The 15,897-nt window shown below is 45.9% G+C and overlaps 1 protein-coding gene across 6 annotated transcripts in view; it reads right to left on the bottom strand.

The window, feature by feature from the left end:
* Mras (muscle RAS oncogene homolog) overlaps positions 1 to 15,897 on the bottom strand; it is a 53,684-nt gene that overhangs the window by 17,439 nt on the left and 20,348 nt on the right. For all 6 annotated transcript variants that reach the window (NM_001388501.2, NM_012981.3, XM_087560551.1 and 3 more), the window contains 1 exon segment: positions 10,169 to 10,378. In NM_001388501.2, coding sequence (NP_001375430.1) covers positions 10,169 to 10,361 — 193 coding nt within the window. In that variant the 5' untranslated portion in view covers positions 10,362 to 10,378.

Consider the following 15,897-nt stretch of genomic DNA (forward strand, 5'->3'; position numbering starts at 1 on the left):
TCTCTACATGCTACCTAACCTGGCGGAGCTGCCAAGGACTCGAAGGAACAATCTTTGCGAGACCTGGTGGCCAGCAAAGAAAGCCTGGTCAATAGCCTTCTGCTAGCATAGCGCGGAGTCAGATACCAGCAAGAAAGGATTTAGGAGCTGGCCCGAGTGAGGAGAGCTCTCTACCTGCAAAGCCTGCCCCAGGCCACTGGAAGCATTCCTGCAGGAATGGCTCACATGGTCAGGAGAACAGGTCAGGCACAGACCTGTAAGGCTGGATTCAACACTTGAGGTCAGTGACCATACTTACTCCCACAGGGGAAGGGGGAAATCCCCCCAAATCACTGTCTTTAGGAAAGAGTACAGAGAGTAGAGGACATGGTGAGTCTACTCCATTCTTGCTTGGAGGCACTTGATGTGCCCCCTGTATTGCTGGCCTCGGGGTGGCCAAATGGGTCAAAGCCCCAGTCCAGAAAAATCTCTCAATATGCTCTCTAGTTCCTTCCTGCCCTTCCCATGTCCTCCTCTCTTCCTGCTCTCCACAAAGAATGTGGACTCAAATGTTCAGGGAAAAGCCAGGTCCAGGCCCCCCAAAGAAGACAAGAGCACTTGTGTCTAGCTTTGGTCAGAGGCCAGGGTGGAAATGTCCTGGTTTCCGAGGGTGCCAGGGGACACATGGCCAGGCTTTTGCTCTTCACAAAGAACGAGCCCTTGCTAAGGAGAGAGGCACAGCGAGGTTATGAGCCTGGGACCAAGAGCTCCTGGGCAGGAAGGCTCTGGAGAATGGCTCTTTGATGTTTTGTGGCAATGGATGTTCCAAAGGCTGGCAGGCAGAGTGAGCCTGGAGTCAGATGGGGAGGGGAGGCCCAGAAACACTTGCTTCTCCTGTGAGTGGACAGAGGTGTATGCCAACTGCTGTTCTGCATGCTTAAAGCTTGTGTCAAAGCAGAAGTCAACATGAGAAGATGGAGAACAGACTTGGTGGGGTCTGGAGGCTGAGGCCTGGCTCAGCCATTAGTCACACAGGTGTGGTTCCAGGTTCAGGTCACTTCTCCATCGCACTGGGTTGAAGGAAGAGGCTGATCTGATGAGCTAGCAGCCTTCAGGCTCTAGTCCAGCAGAATCAACAGGGACACAACATTGCTAAGACAAAGGACTGAACAGAGGAGCCCAAAGAGATACAGGCCACATTTATAGTGGTGCTTTTCATAGCAGTGTTTTTCATAGCGGTCACAAGAGGGGAAGGCACAGGCGTCTATCATTAGAGGACGTGGCATCGGATAGTGATATACAATGTAGTGTGGTATTATCCACCTCGTAAAGGGAAGGGAAGTCAACGCTAAGTAGAAGAAGCCAGCTATGACAGGACAAGTATACATCCTCATAGATGCTCAGCACATGTATGAGGCATGTAGTGTTCCCAAGACAGGAAGGAGAATGCCATGATTGGGTAAAACAGGAAGTGTGTATGTAGATAGCTAAGCAGGTGTCAGTGCGAGGAGGGTGAAAAAGTTCTGGAAATGGGTGGTAATACACTGAATAATATATCCAAGGTTATACACTGAACAGCACATACAAGTACATTTCAATGTAGTTCCAATAGTAGATTTTATGGTATAGATATATAGATATAGATAGATATAGGTGTGTGTATGCATACATATGTGTATATACATATATGTGTATATATATATATATATATATTTGAGTATACACATACACACACACAACACACACCTCACAACAGAAAACCTCAAACATACAATTCCAAGACTCTGCTAAGCTTCCTGATTCAGAACTGGAATGAAGTGAGAGCCACACAGGTACAAGCCAGGGTAAGGAAGGGTCCAAGAGACCAGGAGAGAATCCAGACAGCCAGGAGGAAGCACTGAAGAGCATCCACAGTCAGTGGGTGGACAGACTGTATAGAAACGTTCACAGCTCCAACCATGGGCTGTGAAATGAGGGTCTCGAGCCATATGGGAAAGAAGTCAAAGGCATCTTGATCCCAGGGGCTACACAGAGAGGGATGAAATGGCCTTCTGCCTCCACCCTCCAGGTTCTGGAGGACATTGCTTCTGTAGCTCCTTGAAATAAAACAAAAAGCAGGTTTGTAATATGGCAAGAACCCTGAGAACCTCCTGGGAGTGGAACCTCAGAGGCATTCTCCTGATGAGCCTGCACACATGACCACAGACATGGGGAGAAGAGCACAGGAAGACAGGCCAGGGGTGGGATGGGACCCCGACAATCCAGCTGTGTGTCATTGGCTGTCACATCGGAGACGATTCTCATGCCCAACCGATTATGCAGTGTGTGGGGGGGTCTCTGGGTGTCTGAGCCAGTGTTAGCTGTCACAAAACCAATGTATTGGTTGGTTTCACCAGCACTGACCAAGTACCTGAGAAAACCAGCTCAAGGGAGGAAGGATTTACTCTGAGATTTTTAGTTCACATTCTGTTGGTCACGGGACTGTGCTGAGGCCATGGTGATAAATGTGGAGGGTAAAGCTGTTTGTTTCATGGTGGACAGGAAGCAAAGAGCAAGGGAGGGACTGGAGACTGGATAGAACTTTCAAAGACACACCTCCAGTGACTGCTTCCTCTAAGAAGCTCCCACCTCCACAAAGATTGCCACTATCTAGTGACCAAGCATTCAACACAGGAGCCTGTGGGAGCCAGACATTCCATAAACAAATGGTAACATTGTCAACCTTATTTTCATCTCCAACAGGGGTCACCATGACAGCATGTGTAAGAGGTAAGGAATGCATTCATGGGTTTTCTAGCAGTAACGGTTGATGACATCATCACTATCACGATGACCCCACCCCCATGACATCATCACTATCACGATGACCCCACCCCCACCACGACCGTCACTGCCGTCATTGCTTAGTGCCATGTCACCATGCTTTTACCCTTCCTCGGTCTAGGACAAGAAAAAAGCAAAATCCAGAGCACTTTGAGATTGGTGGGGTACAGGGCGACTGAAGGCATCTACCCCCAGATTTAGCACATCCCCAGATGGTACCCAGCAGAGAAGCAAGACTCCAGAGTACTTCCACTCAGGAAGAGCATAGGTCCTCCAAGGTTTGCAAACCTCCCTGAAAGAGACTGACCCCAGAAAGGGTCAGTGATGTTCAGGCCTAAATATAACAGGCGTTTGATTAAGGTTCTCTGTTGAGGTTTGATCTGTTGCTGTGTATTGTAGTGCTAAATACTGGCCCTGGTTGCCTCAGGGATGCAAAAATCAACACGCAAACCAAGTGATGTTATGTGACCTTACTCCTTAATTTAAAACTATTGGTTGATTAAAGATGCCTACAGCCTATAGATGGGCAGGAGAGAGGTAGGTAGGTGGAGTTTCAGTTCCAGGGCTTGGGATCTGAGGCAGAGACCAGCAGAGGAGAAGAAGGGGGTGGAGAGGAGACGATGCCATGGAGTAAGAATCTTGAAAACATGGCCACGAGGCCCAGCCAATTGAAGTCAAGAGCTGCCCAGGTAGAACGTGGCAAGTTATAACTCTAGTGTATTAGAGGCTTGTAATAAACATAGACGTTTTGTGTCTTCTATCTGGGAACTGTATGATCAGGGAAGGGTAGAAACCCCCTGGTTGATATTTATTATTATTACAGCATTTTCTATGTATGGGGGATGCTTTTAAAAAGCCGTACTCAGCTGAAATGTTTTCAGCCTTGTTTAAAGTAGGAGAATTTATGTTGTAGAGTGTGCTAGTCTGGGCATCTAGTATCTATTCTTAGGGAAGGCCTAGGTGGGCAATGCCATATGCTAAGTGTGTTGGCTAGTTTTATATCAACATGACACAAGCTAGAGAGGAGGGAGGCTCAAACTGAGAAAAATGCCTCCATAGGATTGGCTCTGGGTATGCCTGGAGGGCACTTTCTACATTAGTGATTGATTAAGGAGCACCAAGCCTATCATGGGAGGGGCCACCATCCCTGGGCTGGTGGTCCTGGGTTCTATGAGGAAGCAGACTGAGCAAGTATGGGAAGCAAGCCAGTGAGCAGCGCCCCTCCATGGCCTGTGCACCAGCTCCTGCCTCCAGGTTCCTGCCCTAACTGACTCTTCCTATCCTGACTTCCTTCAGTGGTGGGCTGTGATGTGGAAGTGTAAGCCAAATGAACCTTTCCTTCCCAACTTGGCTTTGGTTATAGTGTTTTATCACATAAAAACCCGATCCCATTAAAACAGAGAAAACTTAAGACACTAAGTCAGGTCTGGTCTCACGGATCTGAGCTTCTGAAGTAATCCTATGACCGGGCTTAGCCTGTCTCTGCTGTGAAGAAATGTTATCACAACATCTAAAAGGCACTCTGGAAAACACTGGTTTCTCCCTGAGAAGCAAATGTTCAAAGTTACTTAGAAAAACATTAAAGAAGCTTACATGGCAATAAAAAGAAATAACGTTGACTGAGCCACAACTTGTACCAGGAGGTGTTCTCTCCATGTATTATGCAACATTTCTCTGAATGTTTTCTGTGGAACACAGCCCAAAACGAAGTGCCAAAAAAATGGTTCTTTTGGGGGAATCCTAACAATATACTCTACTAATGTGCTCCTAATATACACTTTATGGGAAAGGGTTTTTATAAGAACTGCAGTTAGGAAACTTATTTCCCTGTATTTAACTTAGCCTGTCCTAAAGTGTAGTATATATTCCAGTAGATGGTGCCTGCAATTATCTTAGAAAGTGCGAGCCGGGTAAGACAGTGCAAGGCTTTCGTCCAGCACTCTGGAATCAAAGGCAAGCAGGTCTCTGTGAGTTCAAGATCACCTAGGTCTCCATAGAGAGTTCTAGGCTAGCCAAAGCTACATAGTGAGACCTCATATATTAAGGAGGAGGAAGGAGAGGAGGAAGAGAAGGAGGAGGAGAGGAAGAAGAAGAAAGGAAGGAAGGAAGCAACAACAAAGAACGTGCATAAATGTAAATTTTTAATAGTTACATTGTATTCTTTATTAAGAATTAGGAAAACAATTAGGAGAATAATGTAACTAATCTACTGAGCCTGTTACTGCTTTATACATGGTCAGTGTTTGATAATTCATCTACTTATTAAAGAGTATTTAGTGATAGAAGTAACAGGGGTGGGTCGATACTAGTGTAGCTGTCTTGGTCATAGAAGACCTTACAAATAGTGACATTTAAGAGGCTATGACTGTTTCGATCCCCAGCCCCGAAAAAAAGAACCAAAAAAAAAAAAAAAAAAAAAGAGGCTATGACTGTAGCTCAGTTGGGAAAGTTCTTGTCTACCGTGCCAGAAGGCCTATAGGCGTACTATCCTAGAACTCAGGAGGCAGAGGCAGTAGGGTCAGAAACTTAAGTTCAACTTCAGCTACACAGTGGGTTCAAAGCCAGCATGCCACACAAGACCTGCCTTTAAAGAGAGAGAGAGACAAAATCTTAAAGGATTATTTCTTCAGGAAGAACATGCTAGAAGAGAGAAGAGCACATGCAAATTTCCGAGTAGGGACCCATCTGGCTACCTGTGACCCAGTGAAACTGTTTGCAGACAAGGTCCCAAAGGCTGATGTGCTTTCCGTGAGACGAGTTTCATACCATAGCATGTATGGAGTGCCCAGCTCAAGGTCCTCACGGTTTCAAGGTGCAGCGTAGGGAGCACAAAGTCAGGAATGATAAAAGCCATTTTAATATGACTAAAGGGCCATTTGTCAGGTGCATAAATCAGTCCTAAATCAGGCAAAAGCCCAGTAGAAAATAAGGAAACTTGCAATTACAGCCTGACACATGCAACACGCCCCTCTCAATAACTGCCAGTTAAGTATTCAGAAAACGAGTGAAGATGCAGAAGATCAACAACGTTATCCACCGGTGTGGGAAGCACTCACAGAGCATCCCATCCAGTGACAGCAGACTCTGGGAAGGTCTATGAAGACAGCCTCAATAAAGGCTTCAAATAATGTACTGTATGTTCCCTGACACGCTGGAACACAGAGACTTTTGGACAATTCCCAAACACTTGAAAACTAAATAAGATACTTCTAGATAACCTAGGGGTCAGAGAGGAAATCTAAAGAGAAACTAGAATTTGAACTGACTAGAACGAAAACACGAGCCACGCACACGCTTTTAACCCACCCAGCACTCAGAAGGCAGAGGCGGGAAGATCTTTAGGAATTGAAGGCCAGCCTGGTTTACCAGTGAGTTCCAGGGCAGACAGAGGTCTATACAGTGAGAGACTACCTCGGGGACTGGGGGCGGTGGGGGGGTGGGGGGTGAGGAAGGAAGGAAGGAAGGAAGGAAGGAAGGAAGGAAGGAAGGAAGGAAGGAAGGAAACATAGCTAGCATGCTACAATTTGTGGAATACAGCTAAAGGAGTAATTCCGAGAATTCATAGCACCAAATGAATATCCCAAGTTAAAAAATAAAATGACTCAAATCAACAATATCTGCTTGCATTTCTGGCAATTAGAATAAGGCGGGGCACTGAGCTGTGTCCCTGCAGTCTCAGGTACTTGGGATGCTGAGGTAGAAGGATGATCATTGAGCCCAGGAGGAGACTAGCCTGGGTGGGACAGAAAGACATTGCTCTTTGGGGACAGGAGAACAAGAGAAACTTAAATCCAAAGTACGAACAGAAGCAGAAGCAATGGCTGTGAGTAAAAACCAATGGGACCAAATGAGAGGACAAAAAACCCAACCGTGCCTAATCAGGAAAAGGAAGGGGAAAAAGAAACAAACCACCAGTATTGAGGATGAGAGATGACATCACTGTAGAATTTATGAGCATTAAAAAGATAATAAAAGAATATTATCAAAAACTGAAACTGATAAGCTGAGCAAATGTAAAAAAAAAAATCACAAACTACCAAAGTTCACTGAAGGGTAAAACGGTGACTCGATGACCATGTATCTATTAAACACATTTAATTTATAGTTTAAAAGCTTCTCCATGGGGCTGGGGATTTAGCTCAGTGGTAGAGCGCTTACCTAGGAAGCACAAGGCCCTGGGTTCGGTCCCCAGCTCCGAAAAAAAGAACCAAAAAAAAAAAAAAAAAAAAGCTTCTCCATACAGCTCAGAGTCCAGATGGCCAGTAAATTCTACCGAACACACAAGACAGAAATTAGAAGAGGTTTGTTTAAACTCTCCTAGAGAAATTTAAAAAGAAAGGTTCATTTCTAAACCATTTTTGAAGGCCAGAATTAGTTCCATATGAAAGTTAGTCAGATAAATTATAGTAAGAAATATGGCCTAAAATCACTCAAGAACAGAAGTAAAACATTTCTGCATCAAATCCTTTCAACTGAGGGTACATAAGATTCATCATCGAATTCATCATAACCACGTACCATTTATTTCAGGGATGAAAAATGACTTACACATTGAGGAAGGCGCCAGCAACAGGTTCAGTGCATAGAAGCACTTGCCACCACGCCTGATGACGTGAGTTAATCTCCAGGACCCGCATGGTGGGAACGAGAACGGATCCCCGAAGTTGGGCTCCCACTTCATATACAAGCAATAGCTGCACCCCCCCCCCCAACATATACCCTAAATAAAAGTAACTTAAAAAGCATTGGGGGAAAGGTCAACATAATTTTCTACATTAACAAATATTTTTTAAAAAGTCACACGATTATATCAGCCAGAGAAGGTGTTTGACCGCATCAGCATCCTTTCCTGATTGAAACTCCTCTGCAAGGAGCTTCCTTAACCTGATAAAGAGCGTCTCCACCAAACAGATCTACAGTTACCATTCAACTCGGGCCAGAAGACCGACCACTCCCTTAGGATCACCGCAGGGATGTCTTATTAGGTCACTCAGCATTAGGGCTGGAGGCTGAGTCACTTAAATAAGGCAAGAAAAAGAAGTAAAAACCATTCAGATCAGAAAAGAAAACTGCCTCTACCACAGCTTGATCATCTCAGGAAACGGAATCTCACAAAGAGCCAGTAAAGCCAATAACCAGCAGGCTGTGTGATTAATATAAAGACACCAGTTAATATAAAGACACCAATTCCAGTGGGGGGGGGGGGTTCAGCAGGCACAGGGAATGCAGTGCAGGGCGAGGAGTAGAGTAGAACAAATTACATATAATGAAATATGTTAAAAATGCCTCAATGAAACCCGTTCCTTCATAAGCTATCTTAAACTTATTTTAAAAATTAATTAGAAATCATTTATCTATTCTAATAGCAAACGACCATAGCTGAAATTAAAAACATTTACCACAACATCAATGCAGATGTAAGTAGAACTCTGACAAAATGTACATAAGAGACCTAAGTGTCTGAAGGTACAAAACAATTGAAAGATTATTTAAAAAGATGTAAATAAACAGAGAGTCAGAATGTGTCCACAGGTTAAAAGGCTCGGCTCTGTCAGCTAAGACATCAGTTCTCAAGGCTGAGGATGTGGCTCGGGGCTCTGTCATTTGCACAGCTTAAGTTAAAGTCCCAGACTCAGTACCAAACAATACAAAAAGTCCTTCAGGTTGTATACAAATTTAACATTATCCCGAACAAAATCAGAAACTTTAACTGTGTCTATAATCCATTCTCATGGCTTTGACTACTGAGTTTATTATAACGTTATAACTGTTAAGGCGATGGTAATTTGTCTTAAATTAGACATCCAGACCAAACACAGATTGCACAGGGAATTGGTTGTCAGTAGAGGGACGAAGGCAACTGGGAGCTGGAAGGAAGAATCTCTTCGACAGGGAACTCTGGGAGACTTGTTCCCACACAAAGTATACAGAATAGGCCAAAACCGAAATGAAAAACCCCAACAAACTCAAGGAGAAACCATGAGAAGTACTGTTGTGACCTTGGGTTAAGCAAAGATTTCTTAGACAAAATACCAAGAGCACACTCTGTAAAAGAACGAATAAACTAAACATCGTCAAAACAGAGACGTCTAGTCTTTGAAAGAAACTGTCTTGAGAATGGGAAACAAGACACAAACTGAGAAAAATATTTGGAAACCGCATTTATCTGAAAGAAAGAACCTTGTAAGTCGGCAGCTTCCCAAGTTCTCTTAGACCAGCAGCCTGGGATTAATGGGCCTTTGTTTAGGAAAGAGACTTGGGCAATAGAAAATCATGACCAGTGGGAATCTAGAGCAGTGAGTGGCCTCCAGCTTCAGCAGTCCCTGCAGGGTGTGCTAAAAACAAGCCACAGTCCTTTATCCTCCAGGTTTCAGAATGAGAAGGGCCTGGGAATTCACGTTTCCAGTAAGTTCCTTGATCACCACACTAATTTTGACCAGATGTAAGATCTCCCAACAAAGGAGATCCAACACTTCCTAAGTAAACTCTGGTTATTGAGTGAACTGGCTGATTTCATGTGTCAACTTGACACAAGCTGGAGTTATCACAGAGAAAAGAGCCTCAGTTGAGGAAATGCCTCCATAAGACCCAGTTGTAAGATGTTTTCTCAACTAGTGATCATGGTGGGAGGACTCAACCCATTGTGGGTGGTGTCGTCCCTGGGCTGGTGGTCTAAGGTTCTATAAGAGAGCAAGCTGAGCAAGGCAGGGGAAGCAAGCCAGTGAGTAACATCCCTCCATGGCCTCTGCATCAGCTCCTGCTTCCTGACCTGCTTGAGTTCTAGTCTTTGGTGATGAACAGCAATGTGGAAGTGTAAGCTGAATAAACCCTTTCCTTCCCAACTTGCTTCTTGATCATGATGTTTGTGCAGGAGTAGGAACCCTGACTAAGACATTAAGAAATAATTTTTCAGGCATTTTGAGCAACTCCTATTCTTGGGAGTTCGTTCTCAGCTTTCCTTAATAAATCTGAGAGAGAGAGAGAGAGAGAGAGAGAGAGAGAGAGAGAGAGAGAGAGAGAGAGAGAGAAGAGAACGAACTCTAGTTTCTCCACTTTTATTAGTTTGAACTTCTATACCTGTCATCAGTACGTCTGCTCAAGCAAGCAACACCTGACATAGCATTTCTGAGCTGTCAGGATCCCACCCTGGCCTTGCTTGGTGTCCACTTTCATTGCCACTAAGGTCTTTAAGCACTCTAGCAAGATATGAGCTCTATCTAGAATTCTCCCCAGGAAGCTGCATATTACCTCATAGCAACCATCTTACAATAACAGGAAACCATGTTGCCCCACTAAAGCCTATCAAATTTCCCTGATCTTCCCCATGTAACCACCCACCCCATGCAAGGCTGTCATCAGGTCTCACCGTCCAAGATGGCCCATTGATTGTCGATCTCTGTATGCTTCAGGTAGGAGTCTTCAATGGTGGGGTCGTAGTCAGGCACGAAGATCTTCTGGAAAAACTGAATAGTGAGAGCACTCTTGCCCACACCGCCATCTCCCACCACTACCAGTTTATATGTGGGAAGGTTGTCACTGGGAACAGCGCTGGTCGCCATGCTTCTGGTAGTCAGACCTAGGGAAGAAGGACACATGAAATGAGGGAAGGAACTTTTCCTTTTGAACTAGGCGAAAATATTCATGGGCTATCTTTCCTGAGTTGAGAAGAACTATTCATCTGTTTGGTTCTAAAGGAACACAGACTCCCAACAGTAGATTTGAATATGAAGCAAGGCAAAGGAGTGTGAGCTTTGTCACGCATGACCTTACCACCCTGAGACGGCCACTGTTCAAATGGTCCGTTCACCATTATATGCTGAACAGCAACTACGTGCCAGTTCTGGTCTTATTCACACCATGCTACCGATCTTTTTTTTTTTTTTCAGTTTGCAAGAATTTTATACATGCTACCGATCTTTAATGAGTACAGCCAAAAGCCGTGCCAAGGGACTTCCCTCACAGCTAGCCTCTGCCCCCAGAATGATGCGTGTAAGTAAGAGGGCTCCGGGCTGAGCAGATAGAGCAGACATGTTCACCTCTCACATCTCTTATCAACTAGAGCATCTCTCATCCACTGGACTGTGCTGCTGAGAAAGTGCTGAGGCCATTGTCGAGTGCAGAGGACAAAGAGGACATTAGCACGGCTGTGCTCTGGGAGGCCCCTCCCAACTCAGCCCTGCTGCCTTTCCCTCCACCTTTTAGTACTTTATCAGTCAGGAATCTCACCTGGAGCCCTTGCTCTGCCTTGCCCTGCCACATGACTTACAGTAGAACATACCTAGGCTGACTTTTGCATAGCGATGACTGTTAAGTGTGATCTGCACTGTATGGGTTTCCACTCAGGGCAGTAGAGAGGAAGCGGAAACTGGGCACAGAGGGATGCAAAGTGCACAAAAGAGTTAGGGGGGGAAAAAAATCACACATTCGGATGCTTGCCTCGCAGAACCTAGGCCAAGGGTGTGTGCTGTCTGTGAAACATCGGGAAATGTATAATGTTCAGCTCTCATCAGTAATGCTACATGCTACATGCTATATGCTACATGGTGATGGTTCTCGGCCAAAGGCAGTTCTCTCCCCTACTCCAGGATATCTTCAATGTCTGGATGTTTCTAGGTACCACTGGCTCCTAGTGGGTAGAGGCTAGAGACATTGATAAACATTCCAGAAAGCACTGGGCGGGCTTCCCCTAGAGGTCCCACAGCTAAGGCAGAGAGGAGACAGCTGGAAATGTGAGTGGATGGTTCTGAAGAACAATGGGGTCTTCACAGGTCAGGACTGACTGCGAAGAGGTGACAGAGAGGGTGAAGAGTGAATGACCTTGGGAAATGGTGTCACAGGGTGCCAGAGAGAAGGGCTGGCAGAGATCATAGAAGGAACAATCAGAAAACCAAGAAGAGACTCAGTGGGAGTGCTGTCAGCCTCCAGTAGTCCAGCAGCAGAATCACACAGTGGCGAGGGGAAAACAGTCTGTACGATCCAGTGGTGGTGGATGGCTTCAATGAAAGTATTTTCCAGAGACAGTGGGGCACTTGCATACATGAACTCACAGCATGCTATGCATAGGACCTGAGCAAGGTCAAGCCAGGTAAATCCCACCAAATGCTACCATTAGCTTAGTAGGAACCATTGATGTGTGTGTGTGTGTGTGTGTGTGTGTGTGTGTGTGTGTATTTATTTTTATTTTATGTGCATTGGTGTTTCGCCTGCATGCATGTCTGTGTGAGGGCATCAGATGCACTGGAACTGGAGTTACAGACAGTTGTGAGCTGTCATGTGAGGGCTGGGAATTGAACCCTGGTCCTCTGGAAGAACAGTCACCACTCTTAACCTCTGAGGCACCTCTCCAGTCTGCTATTGACATCTGATAGCTGCTAGGAGGAGAGTCAGCCTTCTGGTGAGTTAACCACACACCAGAGCAGCCCCCACGCCCAAGAGTAGTTGGGTAACAAACCAGATTCCACAGAAAGAGGAGGAGGAGAAGAGGAAGAAGAGAGACTCAAAGCTGAGTGGGTAGGGAGGTGAGGGTAGAGAGGGTAGTTGTGGGAGGAACAGGAAGGGGGGTGAATATGATCAAGACGCACTGCATGAGAGTCTCGAAGAATTAATAACAATATTTTTAAAAGAACAATTAGGAGTGCTCGTACGAACAAAAACTGCCCACTGAAGGCCCTGGCAGGGAAAGCAGGACGTGCTGCTGGCTGGCCATGTCCAAGCAGCATAAAAAATAAAAAAACAATTCTAACCGTTGAGGAAGTAGGAGCTTGCTCCTATCTCTGTACAGATGAAACACACACACACACTCACACACACTCACACACACACACTAGTGCTACTCTGGGGTTAGACAGAGGCTGGGGTGTAGCAGAGAAACCTATGCTTGTATAGAAAAGCAGGGGGCTGGGGTTCAGACTCTACTACATGGAAGACCACTGTACCTGCACCCCCAAATCACAGTCTCCTTCTGTATCAAACTAGCAAGCTAGTTCAAGAGGTTTTTTTATAATTATTTCCAGCTCTACGAGATCTTCAACTCTAGGCTGTGACAAGCCAGTAGTCACAAAAAATGTGGGTTATGTGGCTGTGTTGATTTGCATGTGGCTAAAAGCCAGCACTGTTGCTGATCCTTTGCAGTCACTGAAACCTGATGTTGACATTTAGGACTCCCCCAAAGTATGGGGGAAGTGCGTGCCTTGCTGAAGGGAGGAAGGAGACAAACCTCTCCAAGCTGGGCTGAGAATATGCCTTCAGAGGCGGATCAAAATTAAAAAGGGGCATCCCCTCTTTTACACTCTTATCAGGTGAGAATTTATTGCAAGAAAAAAAATCTAGTCAGGGAATGTCACAAAAATGTTAGGAATGGGGAGACGGAGGTATGAATAATTTAAATGTTGGGGGAAAGAAGGGGAGGAAGACAGATAAACATAGCAATCAGGCAACTGGGTGTGGCTAAGTACAACTGTACTGGTGAGGCTAGGGCAGTAGGTTCACAAGTTCAAGCAAACCTGGGATACACAGGGAACCCTCATGCATACATAGAAACAAAACCAAAACAGAATGGTTAGCAAACCTAAAAAAAAAAAAGGTTTTTTATTATGTATGGAAAAACACCAGATCTCAAAACAGCAGCAAAGTTACACTGTCACTGTTCCAGAAAGGCACCCATCCCTGACTGCCCCACCCAGGGGCGGATCCCAGAACAACAAGGTCTGGAAGGTGGCTCTTCCAGAATCAGACTGCAGGGCACTTTGATTTCCCGTGCCTGTTTCCATGAGATACACACACACACACACACACACACACACACACACACACACACACACACACAGTGAAACCTCCTTAGCCATGAGGTCCACATTTACAGATTCAGCCAACCATTTTGCAACTATTTTCGATTTTATTTGAAAGAGAAGCCCTGGAGATCTAGAATGGCCACTCTGACCTTCGTTGGTAAGGACAATGGGGAATCAGGTGCCCAGGTACCCGCTAAGGATGAGCAGCAGGCCTTAGACGGGAAATTACTGGTCTTAACACACCGTTAGTGAAAATGGCCAGTGTTTCACTGGCCTTAGCTGAAGCTGGCACAGGCTTTGGGAACTGTCCACAGAACTAGAGAGAAACCAGGAAAGACTAAAGGCTCCCTCCTCAAACAATAGCAACCAACCTTCCCTGGGAAACAGATCAGTAAGAAACGGAAAGCTTCCCTCTTGATTCTAAGCACAGAAGCAGCAGGGCTCTTTCCCTCCAGCCTGACGGACTGAGATCAGCGTGGACCAGACTTGAAAAGATGCTGCACCTGGGCCCCCTCGGTCTAAGAGGATCACCGTGGGAACAGTCTGTTGTACTCCTCAGCCTTCCCTCCACCCTGGATGCTGAATTACTACCATTGTGTCACGATACAGACACTCAGGCTTGTCACTCTGCTATCGCTTGTATATGTGGTAATAAAGCATGTTTGCATCGGAAAGCAAAGTCTCTGAGGTTGGCTCTGTAGCTGGGTTGGCAGAGCGCTCACTCACTTAGCTCACTTAGCGCTCACCTAACCCCCAGCACCTGCAAACCGGATATGTGATGCCTGCCTGTGACTCCAGTGCTGGGGAGGTGGACGCAAGAAGGTCAAAAGTCGGAGGTAGCCCTTAGAGTAAATTGGAGCCTAGCCTAAAATATGTGATAACCTGCCTTTAAATATTTTTCCCCTGACATATATGGACCATTTTTCTTCCCATTATTCCTTAAGTGCTGTGATATCATTATTTACGTAGCATATACACTGTATTGGGCATGTAAGTAATACAGAGGCAATATTAAAGTATATGAGAAGGTACCATAATATTTTATATGAGGGACTTGAGGGGCTACAGATGTGGGGGGTCTTGAAACCACCTGACCCTGCCTTGGATACTAATGGATGACTTAGTAGATTTGCGTACCGAAACAATTTGACGGTATTAACATCCCTCACAAAGTAAAACGTTCAGCTACCTGAAAATATTCTTTCCTCTTTCATGTAAGCTCTTTGAGTGTTGGAGTTGGGTGTGGCTGCAGCCCCAGAATCAACAATGGGGATGAGCTATGGTAGGGTCTGTCTGTGCCCATACACAAGGGTCGAAGGAGAGTCGTGGGACCACAGAAACACGGGCAGGTAGGAAAGACAGACATCTTTTCTTTGCCTCTCTGGTCAGGGAAGCCTGGTGCCCCTGCCCCTTTTTAACAGCTACTGTCCTCTCCCCTGTGGACAGCGACACGGCCAGGGCTCAAGGGCTGTGAAGAAGAGATGTTTCCATTCTCTGCTGGAAGCCACATGAGTGAGCGCCTCTAAGAGGTGGAAAAGGATGAGGAAATATAGCCATTTCTGTTGGGTTCTTCAGAGAACACAGGGTAAGACACACATTAGTCACAGAGGACTCAAACTTGACCTTCGAGTCAGAGTTCAGACCACCCACAGCAGAACTACCTGAGGACTTGCCATAAACAGCCTCTCGGTGCTAAGGCAGCTGGTAGGAAGTGGTCAGATGAGGGCCCCCTCCTTTTTGTGGTACTCTGGTCAGCCTCAGTGATGGAGGAACCCCGGGCTGCAGGGAACCTCATCAGACCCGGGGTTCCTGTCTATGGGAGTTTCCTTCTAAGTGGGGCTCAGTAGAACAGGGTCTCACAGGCTAAAAATCCCTTTCATATCATCCACATCTGATGGGTCACCTAGGCGTTACTGAGCATCTAACCTGTCACCAGTAACCCTCAGTGACCACTCCAGCCACGCCTGTGCAGCAGACACACGCTTCTGTCACCCCAACCAGCTTTTGCTCTCCCGGTGTGTCCCTATAGTCATGATGCCCAATGTATGTAAACAACAGTATGCAGAGGGGACATAGCCAACTCAGTCAGCCCAGGCCCAGGACGCACATTCCAGAGCAGACATAGCCTCTACCTCGTGCTTTGAGCTCCATGGTCCCCATGAAGAAGCCACCATCACACTGGGAATCTTCTACACACCAATTATCACCCAAGGGCATGGGCTCTTGGTGTCCCCCACCCCTACCCTACCCCCTGTCCTCACAAAACCTGACACAGAACAGACTGAATGCACTCGGGCTTAAAAGC

This window comes from Rattus norvegicus, chromosome 8, assembly GCF_021556685.1.
Source record: "Rattus norvegicus strain SHRSP/BbbUtx chromosome 8, alternate assembly SHRSP_T2T, whole genome shotgun sequence".
Taxonomy (NCBI): Eukaryota; Metazoa; Chordata; class Mammalia; order Rodentia; family Muridae; genus Rattus; species Rattus norvegicus.